Source organism: Pongo pygmaeus, chromosome 20, assembly GCF_028885625.2.
Source record: "Pongo pygmaeus isolate AG05252 chromosome 20, NHGRI_mPonPyg2-v2.0_pri, whole genome shotgun sequence".
NCBI lineage: Eukaryota > Metazoa > Chordata > Mammalia > Primates > Hominidae > Pongo > Pongo pygmaeus.
This window is the reverse complement of record NC_072393.2, coordinates 1,000,300-1,015,679: the sequence shown is the minus strand read 5'-3', so window position 1 is coordinate 1,015,679 and position 15,380 is coordinate 1,000,300. Positions and strand designations below refer to the sequence as shown.

Genomic DNA, 15,380 nt, shown 5'->3' with positions numbered 1-15,380 from the left:
TTCAGCAGGTGCTTCAGACAACATCCTCCATCCTCCTTCCTCCTTCCCACCCCGCCCAGCGAGGGGGCGGTGGCGCCCTGGGGCCCTCGCCCTGACCCCAGGCCGGGTGTCGGTGACCTGCACCCCCACCCTGAGCCCCGAGGGGACATCCGCACCAGGGACGGGGCGGGGGTGGGGGTGCCGCCTGACTGGGCATCCGCCTTCCTGCCGTGGGCGTGGGATGATTTGGGGTTGACTGGGCGTTGGGAGGGGCAGAGGGGTCTCAGGAAGGTGCTCCCAGGCCACTCCCTGGACCTGTGCCCCTTCCCCTGGGGGCTCCCGGTGCTGGGGCCCCTAGAGGTGGGATAAGGGGTGGAGGTCACATCATTGAACAAACACCCCAAATCCTCTGGGCCAAGTGATGTTCCTCTTTGGGCCTCTGTTCTCTCATCTATAAAATGGGAGCCCAATTACTTCTCTTAGGCAATTCTTGTTACCTGAGGAAATACAGGTTAAAAAATAAAATTAAAAAAAAGGACATGAAATAGTATTATTGCCCCATCTCTGCCCAGCCTGGACATGGATGGAGGTGGGACCCCAGAGAGGACTCAGTTCTGGTGAGGCTCTCGGGGAGCTCCAGGCTAGGGGCAGAGAGACGGAAGTGTGGGGTCTGCGGGACGGGGTGGACAGGGGTGGAAGGCGCAGGCTGGGGAAGTTCCCAGACAGCAAGGGACAGCCGGACCAGGGGTGTTCCTAGACAGGGGCAAAGGCCGGGAGGTTTGGAGCTGAAGGCCAGGTCTGGGAAGGGCTGGAATGTCAGGAGGTGTGGCCAGAGAGGACCCCCAGGGCTGGGTCAAGCCAGGCCTCTATCACCAGCCAGCCCAAGGTACCCTGCGGAGTCCTGTGTCCTCCCAGGCGGGCTGGTGATCTCCCTGCAGCAGGCCACACAGATGTGAGACTCCAGGAAGGGGAGCGGGTGGGTGTGGAAGAGTGGGAGTCCCCGACTCTTGTGGCTGGGGAGAGCTGAGGGTCGCGTCTCCCGCCCAGGCCACGAAGCAGGCAGAGCAGGCCCTTGCCCCACACCCTAAGGGACTTCCGGCCTTGGGTACCAGGAAGTGGCTGGGCTCCTCCCTCCCACATCCTGGCTGCTTCCTGCCGACCCCAGCAGCCAGGGAAGGAGCGTGGGAAATTCTCAGGGCCCTGACCCCTGCCCCACCCCCTCCTCGGGGCCTTGGGACCCGGGTCTGGCCCTCTGACTCCCTGAGCTGACATCCCACCCCAGGAACCCTCCCTACCAAGGCCAAATCCCCCCACTAGGTGAGCAGGCGGGAGTCAGTGTGTGTTTCATTTTCTGTTTATTACTTGAAATCACGGTGCTCGTGTAGGTTTTTTTTTTTTTTTTTCAATTTTATGTTTTCATACATGAAACTCACGCCAGGTGCCGGGACCCCCACAGCCCGACCCCCCGAGGGCGGGTAATGCTTTCTTGGGCAGCCCTTACCGGGCAGAGGGTGGCGAGCCGGTTCCTGCCTGGAGGTTCCACCCTCAACCCGCGGAGGCACAGACGTTATTTAAAAATCGTTAAAAAACAAAACAGAACACACATTTAAATAGGTATCCAAGACAGTTCTTCAAAAAACAAACCCGCCCCTTTTTCTCCTCTTTTTTTTTTCTATTTTTTTTTCTTTTTTTGGAAAAACGAAAACAAAACAAAACCCAAAATCCTTGAGCGCTACCCTCTGGGACCCCTCCCCGCCCACCCTCCCACAGAAAAATGTACAGAGCTACGGTTATAACACGTGATGCTCACATCTGAAACCATTAACTTTCAACACGTAAAGAGGGGGAGCTGAGGACCTGGGGTTCACCTACGAGAACAAATGGAGGGGGACAGGCGGGGCCAGGACAAGACCAACAGGCGGGGTGAGGAAGGGTCCAGACATCTCCATTATCATTAAAAAATAGTGAGTGGGGAAAAAAATCCAAAAACTACCCCATTGAAATGGCCCCAGTAGGGGATTTGTCCCTCCCCTCTGGAGACAGACACCCCTTGGGCAGGGGCACTGAGGGGCGGGGGGTCCAAATTAGACCAGCAGCGGACCCCGCCACGGGGGTTAATGCTACACGGAGTTGTTGCCCCCTGCCCAGAGGATTCACAGCTCAGCACCCCCTCCCATCCTGGCTGCAGGAGGGGCCCCCAGACAGTCCCAAATCCACATCCCTCAGGTTGGGCCGGGAAGGAGGCTCGGAGGGGGGAACTCCCCAGCACCCAGCCATTCTCTCCCCTTTTTCAAGAGTTCCCCAACCACTATTGGCTCAGTCAGAAAATTAATAGTCTATAAATACCCCAAACTCAGGCAGGAGGTCAGAAAACACGGGGGTGGGGGCGGAGGAAACAGCACAGTCCGCCGGCTGGGGCGGGGCGGCGGGCAGGCTGGGGGGGGGGGTAGTTCCCCTCTCCCTTCCCAGCAGGAAAGGGTGCCACGCCCCTGCACCCAAACCCCGTGTGGACCCCAGCCCCAGCCTCTCTGCTAAAACGGCTTTGCTCTCCTTGTTAAAGAAATGAAGGAAAATGCAAAAAGAGACCAAGAAAAGAGGATAGGAGTGGAAGAGAAACAGTCCCCTCCCTGGCTTCTGTGTGACCTGTTGGCTTGCTGTAGCCCAGTGGGCGCTGCTGGCCTGGGGTGGAGACCCCGAAGTCTGCACTGGGGGGTGGGATGGGTTCTGCGCGCTGCGGCCCCCTCATCTGTAAAGTGCATAATGACACATCGACATTTTTGACTTAAAACCTGAATAGGGTCGGGGGGGGAAAGGAGGCGGTGGAAGGGATGGGGCGGGTTTCTCCGTCTCCTTCACTCTCCGCCATCCAGAGAGACTGCTACATTTTGGAGCTGGGGAAGGTTGGCAGGGAGGACCGACCCGGCGCAGAGGTGAAAGGAGACAGAGGAGGAGGAGGAGGAGGAAGTGAAGGAGGAAGAGGAGGGCAGGAGTGAAGGGTGAAGGAGGTAGGAAGCAAAGCCCATGAGGAGTCCAGGAAACCACGGTCAGAACGTTTTAAAAAAAGAAAATAATAATAAAAAAGAAGAAAAGAAAAAAAGGCTTCTGGCTGGGGGGAGTGGCCGCCTGCCCTCCAGGGCTGGGCCACGTTCTCTCCGGGGCTCTCGGAGTCCCCGCCGCCCTGGGCTGGGGTGCGAGGGGCGAGGGTGGCCGATCCGAAGATCCTAAGCCACCACGAACTCTGACTTGATGTCAGGGTTGACTTCTGGCTTCCACACGGAGTCCTCGAAGTCGAGGCCCAGGCCGGAGGCCTCGCTGGGGCTGCCGCCGCCTCCGCTGCTACTGCTGTCGCTGCGGCCGGCCTTGCGGCTGGGTGACCAGTGGTACGGACCCCGCGCGTCCCGCCGGGCCTTTCTACGGAGCCGTTTCTGCTGCAGGAGCAGCTGCAGCCGTTCCACCTTGCAGCGCGTGGCACGGTTTTCTGTCTGCCGAAGCCGGTCCCCTGCAAAGGAGGTAGTGGCCTGTGACTCCCAAAGCCTCCACCTGCTGAACAGAGGACCACCCCAGACCCCAGCAAATGCCCCTGAGGTCAGACACAGTTCTGCCCTCCCTGGAGGGAGGTCAGCAAAGGAAATGATCGAGGACGTCCACCATGCCGGGCACAGTGGCTCACGCCTGTAATCCCAGCACTTTGGGAGGCCGAGGCAGGAGAATCGCTTGAGCTCAGGAGTTCGAGACAGGCCTGGGCAACCTCAGGAGTTCGAGACAGGCCTGGGCCACAGAGCGAGACCCCTCCCCTACAAAAATTACAAAATTAGCTGGGCATGGTGGTGTTTGCCTGGAGTCCCAGCTATGCAGCTGGCATCTAATTCTCCAGCTCAACCATGAGCTGGGGAGGTCAGGACTGTCCTGCTTCATTCTTCCTGGAGTCCTACATGGAGGGCGCTTGGCCGCTTCTGTGATCCAAGGGGAGATACTTGGGGGTTGTACCTTGGTTTTTTTTTTTTTTGAGACGGAGTCTCGCTCTGTCGCCCAGGTTGGAGTGCAATGGCGAGATCTCGGCTCACTGCAAGCTCCGCCTCCGGGTTCACGTCATTCTCCTATCTCAGCCTCCCGAGTAGCTGGGACTACAGGCGCCCACCACCACGCCTGGCTAATTTTTTGTATTTAGTAGAGACAGGGTTTCACCATGTTAGCCAAGATGGTCTCAATCTCCTGACCTCATGATCCGCCCACCTCGGCCTCCCAAAGTGCTGGAATTACAAGCGTGAGCCACCGCGCCCGGCTGGTTTCCCACTTTTAAACTGAGCTGGGAGGAGCCCCCGCGATGGGTGCGGAGTCCCAGGGCAGTACAGTGGCCATCTTCCGGTGAGACTCTGGAGGGAGTAACCCGCCGTTTGGGAGTAGCTGGGGCCAGGTTGGGGGGCGGGTTGTGTTCCTTGCTTTTCCAAGTCACTGAAATGATTAGGGGTGGGCTCTGGCCCCCCCTCGGCCTGCCAGGCCTGACTTGGCCATTCACAGAGGCTCCAAATGCCATCTGGAGATGATGCCCTGGGGTGGGGGCCAGGAGGAAGTGGGCCTGGGGCCCCCCGGGAGCACACAAGGACACTTTGTGCCCGGATACACATGCTGCCTTCTCTCCGGGCTGGAGCAGAGCAGTGGCCACGGCAGCTGCCATCCCCCCCGGCCCCTGGGCAGGTCAGCTGCTCCTGTGCCCACCAGCTCACACAGAGGAGCCTTGAAAAGCCTGGGCGGGCGGGGAAGGCAGGACCCCCAAGGGCGGCCACTCACCCGGGGGCTTGCACATGCGGATCTGGCTCTGGCCCTGCAGCAGGGAGGCTGGGGGGGCGGCCGCGAGCTTCTCGCAGGAGGTAGTTCTGGCGGCCAGGTCGGGGGCCGGCGAGGCCGGGGAGCACTGGGCGTGGCAGCGGAGCTGGGCCAGCGAAGGGGGCATGCCCTGGTAGTGCCGGGTGGCGCTCAGGAGGTCGTTCAGGATCTGCAGGATGGTGCCGATGTCACGCCGCGGCCGCCCGCTGCTGTCTTGGCAGTTGGGGTGTAGCGTGCCTGCGGGCAGAGGTGGCCGTGAGTCCCCAGCACGTGCACAGTCCCGCATGTCCAGGGCGGGTGTCTACGGGTGTGGGCTCATGAGCTCAGACAGCGGGGTGGACATGTGGGCTGATGTGCACGAGGGACCACAGGGCGGGAGCGGGACACGTCCCCAGTATGCAGGTGCCTGGTGACCCGCAGCCTCCCAGGCAGGGCCAGGCGTGTGTGTGGGGGATTCCTGGGGGACATGTGAAGTGACCAGACGGACACAGCCTGTGTGTGCCCAGAATATGTGGAGTCGCCTGTAGGTGGATGTGGGCACCAAATGCACAGGGTCACGGGACACACGTGACCTCACACGGGTGCTGTACCACCTACCAGAGAAGGTCCCTGAGAAGACCCCCGGGGCATGATTCACAAAGCTCTCGATGACGGCGCCGGGTTTTCGGGAGCGGGGGGCAGGGCTGGCCCCTGGGGTAGACGCGGTGCTTGCACCAGGACCGGCACTGCTGCTGGCCGTGGGGGAGCAGTCCATCTGCTGTCCGGAGAAACGGGCACGTGAGCACAGGGTCCAGGGTCAGGGGATCACCACCAACCCAGGGTCTAGAGATAGCCCACCAATCTAGGATCCGGGGATCACCACCAACCCAGGGACCAGAGATCACCCACCAGCCCAGGTCAGGAGATGACCTGTCAACACAGGGTTTAGAGAGAAACTAGCACGGGGTCACGAGGTCACAACCAACCCAGGACACAGAGATGACCCGTGAGTCAAAGGTCAGGAGATGACTATCAACTCAGGATCTAGAGATATCCCACCAATCTAGGTTGGGGGATCACCCATCAGCCCGAGGTCACAGGACAGCCCTTAATACAAGGGACTCACCTGGGACTAAGAGCCCTTGTTCTCCCCAAGCCCTCCCCAGGACGGCCCACCCTTTGGATTCCAACCAAGGGTCACCCTTCCCTTCCCGAGGCTCACCTCCGGGCAGGTGGTGGAGGCTGCGTGGGACCGGAAGGAGCCGGCTGTGATGGGCGAGGGAGATGCAGGGGACGGGCTGGTGGGCACTGGGGGGACTCGGGCGGCACTGGACACCGGCCGGCAGGGCGAGGACACGGGGGAGGCTATGCTGGGGTCCCCCCGCGCAGCAGCGGCGGCGGCGGCGGCGGCTGCGGCGGCCAGCACATGGCGGTGTTGCAGTGGAGCGTGCTGGGCCGCAAGCTGCAGCTGCACGAACATCATGTGATCGCCCACACGCAAGGCCAGTGTCAGTGGCGAGCGGCCCGACAGGAAGTCACTGACCTGCAGGGAGAGCTGTCCGTCATCTGGGAGCCCCAGCTTGCGGCGCCCCCAGCCCAGCCCGGCCCAGTCCCCCCGCGCTGTGACCTGGGGCCTCTCGCCGCCCCTCTCTGGGCTCTGGGGTCCCTGTCGGTGCCACGGACGCTTAAATAAAATGAATCTGTATTTCCGGAAGCCTCCTCCGCCAGCCCGGCCCGGCCCGGGCGCCGCTGGGGGCTGTGGGGACAGAGGCGGGTCAGACGGGGGCCTGCCCCTCCCTGGCCAACTCGGTCGGTCTTGCAAAGGGAAACTGAGGCCAGAGGGGGTGGGGCCCAGCTGGCAGTCACTGACCTCAAACAACCTTCACTTTGCCTTTCCCCCACCCTCATGGGCCCCTAGATCCTCTTTGCCTGTGGATACGGGAGGGGCTCCATCTCAGGCCCCCTCCCAGCTAAGTCACCAGGGCCCGCAAGTGGGTGGAATTCCTGGACGAATTCTTCTGTCCTAACCTTTGCTTTCTCAAGATAAATATTTATCTGTCCTGGGCGGGGCGGAGACCGAGGGGGCTGTGGCAAGGCTGCAGGAAGGGGCCCCGACCGCCCTGGGGCTGGAGTCCCAGAGGGCACAACCTGCTCCAAGCACAGAAACCCTCAATCTGCCCCCTTTCAGGGTGGGTGTGCGTTGGATATGACCGTGTTCTCGCCAAGCCCCCTGCTCTGGGTCCAGGCCAGAGCCCTGCTCTCCCCAGGGGCTGGGATGGGGGGGCGGGGCGGAGGTTTCTGAGAAGTGACATAGGCTGGGATGACTCAGAACCGACCGCCTCCCAGCTCTCCCTCCCGGGCTCTCCTCTCCACTGGCAGTGGCTGGCGTAACCTTCTCTGCTTGGGGCCCACGGGGAGGGAGGCAGGGAGGAGGGTAGGGTGAAGCCCCCACCCTGCGGCCCAGCCTGCCCAGCCCCCCGCCCCCCTGCCCCAAGACAGCCTTTGCAGGAAGGGCCCGGGGTGGCTTCCCGAGAGCAGCTGGAGTCCCCACCACCACCCGCCCTGCAACTTCCTCCCTGGGGAGGGCTAATGGGCGGGCATGACTCGGTGCCAGGCAGGGAAGCAACCCTGGGGAGCCCAGTGTCTCCGCCCAGCCCCCCCCACCCCAGCCCCCCCAACTCAGCTCCTTCCTGACGCAGGCGCCCAGGGAGGAGGATGTGAAGCCAACACACCCTGGGCTCCCTGCCAACCGCAGCCCCCCAGCAGTGGGGAGCTCTGCTCACACTCGCCCCAGGAAATCACCTGCAGCCCCCACCCTGGCTCGGGACCCCGGCTCTGCCCCCACGCCACTGCTGCTGCTGCTGTGGCCACCCCTATGAGCAGACCACCCAGCTCCCGGCCCCCGCCCTGCCCCCGCAATGCAGGGAAAGGGCAGGACTCTACATGCCGCTGGGAAAAAGGAAGGGGGCGCGGGCCTCGGGGCCAGGGAGGCCCGGGAAGCTGGCCACCCCTTGCTGGGGCGGGTGGCAGCCTGCGTCCCCCACCCTGGCAGCGGGCGGATTGCTGAGGCCTGTGTCACCCTCCTGGGAGGTGGCCAGGGCCCTTGTCTGAGGAAGGCTTGGCCGCAGCCAAGAAAATGAGGAAAGAAGGAGGAAAAAAAAAAAAGTCCGCAGCAAAACCGGGAACCGGGTGAGGGCCAGCCCCAGCCTCCCTCCTGGCCGCTTACTAAATATTTTCCTAACATCCTGTCTAGGCCTTGCTGGCCCCAGGGCTGGGCGCCCCCGCCCCCTCCCCTTTCGGGGTAGAGAACAAAGGCCAGAGAGAGGAGGGGGGGTGACGAGATCCCCACCCTCTCACGATGGGGTCAAGGAAGGCGGAAGGAGTGTCACCCAGGCCGCCGCCCCCAGCCCCCAACAGAAATGTAAAAAAGGAGAAACTCGCTCTGGGGAAGCCACAGCGGCCTGGGAGGTGGGGGGCTCCTCGGTGGGGGCGGAGGGGGCTGGGGATGCAGGCCGGGGTGTGAGCGGGGATGAGGCTCCATGGGCCAAGGTCACTCTGCAGGCAGTCTTGTGAAAGCCAGGTCCCCTTCCCCCAGGGCAGCCACCGTGGGAGAGAAAGCCCTCCGGGTCAGGTGGTGAATCTTGGGGGAGAAGAGGTGGGGAAGCCAGGCCAGGCTGGCACCCAAGCGGGGTGGCGCGTCGCCTCCCCTCCCCCAGCCTCCTGGGAGCACAGACAACCCCAGGCCCCGTCGGTGGCCGAGGCACCCTGCCCCCGGGACTACCCTGTTAGGAAGGGGCTGGCGAGGTCTTACCTGCGTCTCCGTGAGACTCTCGAGGGCTTGCATCACAGACTGTTCCGGCCTTGAGGCCTGAGACTACAAAGAGAGGCAGGAGAGGGGCCTGAGTGTGGGCTCGGAATCGTGGGCTGGAACATGGTGTGGGGAAGGCCCTGCTGGCTGGCGGGGTGGGGGCCCCAGGTGGTGTGTGTGCGGACAGGTGCCAAGGGAGGGGCTACTGCCTGTGTGCGGGGGCCTCGGGGTACACGCAGCCCCATGGCCATTTACCATGAGGCCCGCTTCCACGGTGGGTACCAAGGTCAGCTTGCTGCCATCACCCACGCCGAACTCCTGCAGCTTCCCCGAACTGAGCCGGCTGGGGGGAGGAAGGAAGAGCATGAGACTCCGCGGAGACGACACAGGGACGCGGAAGCAGAGGCCGCGGGGGAGGGCTGTGCTTGTGTGGGGAGAGACGGATAAGTTCCCACCCCCACCCCTTCCCGGCTTCCAGATCCAGGGCCCCAAGCGCGTGCAGAGAGGTCTCCGTCTGGTGCTGGGAGCCCCATCCTAGCGATTCGGACCCCTTCCCTCCAGTGGAACCCCCGCCCTGGACTCTGGCACCCCCTCTGCACCCCAGCCAGGCACTTTCTCCTCGTCCGGGCCCCAGTGTGCTCTATGCCACCTTCCCCGGCGCCCCCAGGGCAGCCCCTACCTCCAATTCCCTAATTCTAGTCCTGGCTCCTCTTTGTGGGCACCACGGGCTTCGGCCCGAGGAGAGGCCCTGGTGATTGCACCGGGCCGGGCTCCCCCTCCTCCTCCCTCCCCGGCGCAGGCGGCCGCCGCCGCGCAGACAAAGGAGACCCTCCCCCTCCGCCCCTCCCCCGATGGGCCCCTCCGCTGGGATGGACACTGCGTGTCCCCGGAGGCCCGCGGGGGGAGGGCTCCGGGCCTGCAGGCGATTTAAATACCAGGGGGGAGGGGAGGCTGCGGGGAGCGCTCGGAGGCGAGAACAAAGGGGGGAGAGAGACGCAAGTGGGGGGAGACAGCCAGACGCAGAGGAGGCCGCCGAGCAGATGCGGAAGCCGGCGCGGACGCAGGCGGGAGGGGGCGGCGGCGGCGGCCCACACACCCGCACCCGGGACCCCCGCAACGCCCTGGGATTCCTGTCGGCCCCCAAGGGGGGCCGCCGAAGCTCGGCCCGGGACGCCCTCGCAGCCGCCTTTGTGCGGCGACCCCGGGCGGGGGAGGGGGCCGAGGCAGGCGAGGCCGAGCAGAGGGCGCCCGAGAGCGCGCGGCGCGCCCCCGCCCCCCGTCTGGCCGCCCCCTGCCTTCCCCGCGCGGCGCGCTCTTTGTTCCCGCCCGGGGGCCGGGGCCCGAGGGGGCGGCCGGCCGGGGGCGCGCGGTACCTACGTGTCTTTGTGGAGAAGCGCCAGGCGCTCCTTGGGCACTTTGAGGCGCTGGGACAACCGCTTGCGCAGCCCCTCCACCGTCTCGTCGGGCGGCACGGCCAGGTCGTAGCGGGTGCCCGTGGTGCTGTGGATGGCCAGGCTCATGGGCGCCGCCTCGGCCGCCGGGCCCAGCTCGCAGGCGCCGCCGGGGGCACCGCGCCGGCAGCTCCGGGCGCCGCCGGGCTGCGGCTCCATCCCCGGAGCGCGCTGGGGGGCTGGGGGCGGCGGGCGCCGCCAATCCTCGCCGCGCCTCCGGGACAGGGGCGAGGGGCTCCCCGGATGCCGGGTCCTCCGGGCACTCGGGGGCGCGGAGCAGCGCGCGTCCTCCTCGAGAAAGTCCCGGCCGCGGAATGCGAGACCGAAATCCAAAATCCGACTGGCGCTCCGAGGTCGCTCCGGCCCCTGGGGGAGCCTTCCGGGGGTGGGGACAGCACTTGCTTCTCCTTTAAAGGGCGGCGGGCGCGACCGGGGCGCGGCGCGGGGAAGGGTCCTGGGGAGGGGGCGCCGCTCGGCCGGTGGCGCTGGGTGCCGTCTGCCGCCCGGGTCGCGCTTCCTCGCGCGTCCCCTCCCTTAGCAACAGCCGCCGCCGCCGCTCGGAGGATCTGGGGGTGAAAGTAACAAGAAAAAAAAGTTATAATGTATCAACGTTCCAGGGGGCGGGGCCGCCGCCCCCTCCCATTCACTACTTACTCCGCCGGCCCCGCACCGGCCAATCGCCGCGCGCCGAGCGCCCAGTCGGCCGCGAGCCCGGGCCTATGAGAGCCGCCGCGGCACCGCCCCACGTGGCAGTCGGACCCGCCCCCAGCGCCCAGGCGACCAAGGGGAGCACGGCGGGGGCGGGGCTGGCGCCTCTCCTCGCCCGCCCCCGCCCCGCCCGCGCCCGCAGCCATTCATAAGCGCCCGGAGCTCGCAACAAAGGGCGGGCGCGCCCCGGGGGGCGCGGGACCCCGGCCTCGAGACCCGTCTCGTACCCCTTGCCATCCCCGGGGAGCGGCCCGGGAGCGGGAGGGGGCGCGGGCCATTGTTCCCGACGCAGGGAGGGACAGGAAGTCGTGGGGCCACCCCGCCGCGTCCGTCCGGGAAGAGCCGCGAGCGGAAGCGAGAGCGCGAAGTCCGCGCCTCGTGGCCGGGATCCCGGGGCGGGCGGGCGACGGTGAGGCTAGGGCCGCGGCCCCGGGGAGGGCGTGGTGCGTGGGGGCGGAGTTGTGGCCGGGGCGGGGCGCCCGCACCTTGGTGACGTGGCCGGGTGGCTGCTGCCGGGGGCCCCGCGCGCCCACCCGCCGGCTCCGGGCAGAACTCGTTTCCCCGAGGCGCGCCCGCTCGAGCCGTGACGTGACGCGGCGTCCCCGGCTGCGCCCGCGCGCGCTCGGGGATGCGGTGAGTCAGCAGCTCGGGCGCGCCCTCTGTCGGGCCCGCCTGGGAGCGCCGCCCGGAGTCCCGGGCAGGGGGCGCCGCGCTGCCCCTAGCAGGGGAGGAAGACTACGGGGCTGCGCGCGGGGGAGGAACCCCGATCGGGGACGAAAGACTCTAGTCGGGAGACTGGGACCGTGTGGCTGGGAAACGGAGGGCGGAACGGCAACCAGTTCAAGGTCACCCGCGGTGAAGGGGGAGTGCCCCGGGGGGCGGGGCGGGGGCTGAGGTCCGGCTAGGGCGGCGCTGGCTGCGCGGAGCCCCTCCCATCCCGCACCCCGGGGGGGCTTCCCAGGACCGGAGGCTCCCCGATCCCTCCTGTCCCAAGAACAAAGAAAAGTGCGGGCATCCTGAGCCATCTAGAGTGGGGACCCTTCCTCGGCCCGCAGGTTCCCCCCCACACACTCACCGGGCGCGGCCGGTTCTACGCTCCAAGCGCTGCGAGTACCTTCGTCCGGGGCCGAATGCGCGCTGGCCGGGCCGGTCTGGGCCAAGCGGGCGTCCCCCAGCCTTTATCCGCGCCGCCTTCCCTCGGGGTGGAGTTAGGGCGGGCAGGGGGGCGGGGGACCGGGCGGGCGGTGACGCAGACTGGCCCCCGCCCCTGCCTGCCGGCCCGGGCCCTGGGGCGCCTTGACGGCTAGGCCACCCGGTACCCAGGCTTGGCGCAGTTCATGGAGGGACTCCCCTTGAATGCCCCGAGCCAAGGGTCTCCGCCTGCCTCGCCGCGGGCTGGGATGCAACCCGAATCGTCACCGGGACAGGGTTGCGTGGTGTACAGCGCGACTCGCTGCCCCGCACCCTTCCTGCCGCCCCAGGCCCGGTGCTTCCGCCTGGGGGCGCCCGCGTGGGGGGTACGGGAAGAGGGGCCTGAGTCAGCGGCCGTCGTCCAGGAAAACAGGCTGGAGTCACCTGCCGTAGAGTGGGGGTGCCCTGGCCAGCCCCGGCCTCCTGCATCTGTCAATGGTGACCTCAGAGAGCATTTATGGAGCGATTAGCCAGTGCCAGGCCTGCCTTGTGCCCAGCCAGTCACCAGCCGGCTATGCTGTGACCCCGGGAGGTAACTGGCCTCTCCAAGCCTCAGTTTCTCCAGGGTGGGTGGGAGTGTGGTGAGGGGAGGCAGCAGGATCACTCTGGGGCCATCTCCCCCCATTAATGCAGGATACGCACTGGTTCCCAGCCTTTAGGGTGGGCATTACCCCATTTTACAGACGAAGAAACTGAGGCCACAGCCAATGAGACACGAATGTGGTGTGCATCTTACCCTTCCCCGTCGGCCTTTTAAGGATGGCCCTGGTTGAGGTGGGCCCTGTCCTGCCCCTCTATCCAGTGAAGGGGACCCCATCCCTACTGGAGCACCTCCTGTCCACTTATCTGGCTCCTCCCTTTATCTGGCCTGACCACCTCCACCCCCACCCTGGCCATAGGCGCCCCTCCCAGGGCTGCGCTCCTCCCCAGGTCTCCTTCCGGCTGCCACCCATGCTCCCGGCAGCTGTGGCCCCCACCTTGACAGGCACACCCAGCCCCGAAGGGTCAGGGCTAGGCCAGAGAGGGAGAGGCTGGGATAACCCTTGGAAGGGGGTCACGGGGGCTGCGGTTTGAGGAATGACTAGGAGTTTGTCACATAAAAAAGATGATGCGGCTGGGCGCAGTGGCTCACGCCTGTAATCCCAGCACTTTGGGAGGCCGAGGCGGGTGGATCACAAGGTCAAGAGATTGAGACCAGCCTGGCCAACATGGTGAAACCCTGTCTCTACTAAAAATACAAAAATTAGCTGGGCATGGTGGCACGTCTCTGTAGTCCCAGCTACTCAGGAGGCTGAGGCAGGAGAATCGCTTGAATCCAGGAGGCAGAGGTTGCAATAAACCCAGATCATGCCACTGCACTCCAGCCTGAGCGACAAAATGAGATTCTGTCTCAAAAAAAAAAAAAAAAAAACGCCGGGCGCGGTGGCTCATGCCTGTAATCTTAGCACTTTGGGAGGCCAAGGCGGGCAGATTACGAGGTCAGGAGTTCGAGACCAGCCTGACCAACATGGTGAAACCCTATCTCTACTAAAAATACAAAAATTAGCCAGGCTTGGTGGTGTGCGCCTGTAATCTCAGCTACTTGGAAGGCTGAGGCGGGAGCATTGCTTGAACCTGGGAGGTGGAGGTTGTGATGAGCTGAGATTGTGCCATTGCACTCCAGCCTGGGCAATAAGAGCGAACCTCCGTCTCAAAAAAAAAAAAAAGACGATGGTCCAGGAAGTGGGAGTGGCTTGAGCAGTTCTTGGAGCTTAGTGAACTGGACCCAGTTGGAGGGAGGAGGGACAGAGTCGATGAATGGGGCCTGGACGACGGGCTGGGGCCCCAGGTGGGACCTACAGGGCCAGGCTCATTCTGCTTCCAGTGAGAACAAAGGTGGCGGAGGGAGCTGTGGGCTGGTGCCAAATGAGCAGCCCGGGCAGGACATTGGGGTCCCCTGTGAGTGGCCAGCAGCCCCCACCTCCCTCCCTGCCTCTTGCCTCTCATGTGTGGCTCTGCCACCTGGACACCGTCACCTCAGTCTGGTCGGGAGTCGAATAGACACGGTCACCTCAGTCTGTCAGGAGTGGAATGGACACCGTCACCTCAGTCTCGTCGGGAGTGGAATGGACACCGTCATCTCAGTCTGGTCGGGAGTGGAATGGGACACGGGTTGTGGGGACATGCTGGGCTTCACAGGGGCCACTGTGTGGCCCATTGGGGACCAGATGTCCAGAGCCAGTCTAAATGAATAAACGTCCTAAAACGCTTCCCCACCATTTCCCATACTTGGCGTCCCCATAGTTGAGTGGGTTGTTCCTGGGTGTGATGGGGACAAACCCTGTGCTCTGTTCTGCCCCACTGAGCCCGGGGCTGCCCTCACAGAAGGGCCTTGACCGCCTGGTTCCCGGCCCCACCCTGGCTGCCTCCTGCTCCAGGACACATCCAGCCAGCACGGGCTGTTCCCTCCTGGTGTCAGGTGTCTCGGGTGTCCTGAGGCCTGGCTCCAAGGTTCACACCCTCCCTGGTGGTGGGGGCAGGGGGGTCCCCGGAGTGAGCAGCTCCTCCCACTGGGCCCCTGCTAAGTCCCAGCTGTGCCCTTGGTCTTATTTATAGGGTCCTGGTGGCCTGGCAGGAACTTGAAGACCTGGGGCTGGAGCTGGTGGCGGGGGGCGGGGGGAGGGTGGGGTCTGAGCAGAGGCTGCTCCTGTGACCTGGTGGCTGGCACAACCTTCCCTGGGCTGCAGATTCCTGGATAAGTGGGGGCCTGGTCACTCGTGCCCCGAGGCCCAAGCAGAGGGGGAGCCAGGCAGGGGACCCTGGGCTGTTCCAGAATACCTGATCTGCTGACCGGCGGCCTCAGAGTCACAAGGCCCCCAACGGCACCTCGCCTCAAGTGCAGCTGTGGCCAAGTCACCCGCATGGGGCCATGACGTGCGAGTGAGCTGCCCGTCCGTGCTGACAGGCCCGGGGTGGCCTCTCTGTCACCATCCCAGCTCCAGTGACACAAGCAGGCCCACCCTCCCCACTCACCCCCCTGGAATTCCTTGCCTACCCCACTCCACAGGCCCTGTCCCAAGGAGGGGAGGAGGTCAGGAGACCCAAGCCCCCGCCGTCCACACACCACCTGGAGCCAGTGTTGCCCGCCCCCAGGGTTACAGAAAGGAGAAGAGGCAGGCCCAGCGGGGCAGTGCCAGGGAGCCGCCCCCTCCTGGGCCCAGCCCACTCCATCTGGGGCCAACCCAGAAGCCTAGGTGCCCACGGAGATACCAAAAACACTGCAGATTTGGCACCCAGCCAGGCAGGGCCACCCACAGGACCGGCTGGCACAGGGCGGGGCCAGTGTGGGAGCAGGTGGGGCCCGCCTCTTCCCAGAGGCTGGTGAGCGGGGCCAAGGGCCAGCAGGGCTCAGGGTCAAGGCCCGGAGACCCGGAACTCTGCAGAGGCGCCAGGAGCGGCGG

The 15,380-nt window shown here is 65.0% G+C and overlaps 1 protein-coding gene across 5 annotated transcripts; it reads right to left on the bottom strand.

Annotated features, from left to right (window-relative positions):
- Window positions 1–1,317: 1,317 nt before the first annotated feature.
- Window positions 1,318–14,172, bottom strand: MIDN (midnolin). Of its 5 annotated transcripts, none has more exons than XM_054465312.2 (9): window positions 11,825–14,172; window positions 9,968–10,607; window positions 8,846–8,933; window positions 8,594–8,656; window positions 6,410–6,538; window positions 6,005–6,325; window positions 5,401–5,557; window positions 4,768–5,040; window positions 1,318–3,478 (listed from the first exon to the last, which is right to left on the bottom strand). In XM_054465312.2, the coding sequence occupies exons 2-9, from the start codon at window positions 10,198–10,200 to the stop codon at window positions 3,201–3,203; spliced, it is 1,542 nt and encodes a 513-aa protein (XP_054321287.2). In that variant the 5' UTR covers window positions 10,201–10,607; window positions 11,825–14,172; the 3' UTR covers window positions 1,318–3,200. The 5 variants fall into 5 exon arrangements, with proteins under 5 accessions (XP_054321287.2, XP_054321285.2, XP_054321286.2 ...); XM_054465310.2 differs by having other exon boundaries at window positions 5,401–5,560; window positions 11,825–12,061; XM_054465311.2 differs by lacking the exon at window positions 11,825–14,172 and adding an exon at window positions 10,696–10,834 and having other exon boundaries at window positions 5,401–5,560.
- Between the last annotated feature and the right edge of the window lie 1,208 nt (window positions 14,173–15,380).

Excerpts from the sequence above, each read along its gene's own strand:
- MIDN (XM_054465310.2), bottom strand. The coding sequence starts at position 10,200 with ATGGAGCCGCAGCCCGGCGGCGCCCGGAGCTGCCGGCGCGGTGCCCCC. Across the intron at positions 6,326-6,409 it reads GGGGCGGCGAGAGGCCCCAG|GTCAGTGACTTCCTGTCGGG; the intron begins GTCACAGCGCGG and ends CTCTCCCTGCAG. Across the intron at positions 5,561-6,004 it reads CCTCCACCACCTGCCCGGAG|CAGATGGACTGCTCCCCCAC; the intron begins GTGAGCCTCGGG and ends TTCTCCGGACAG.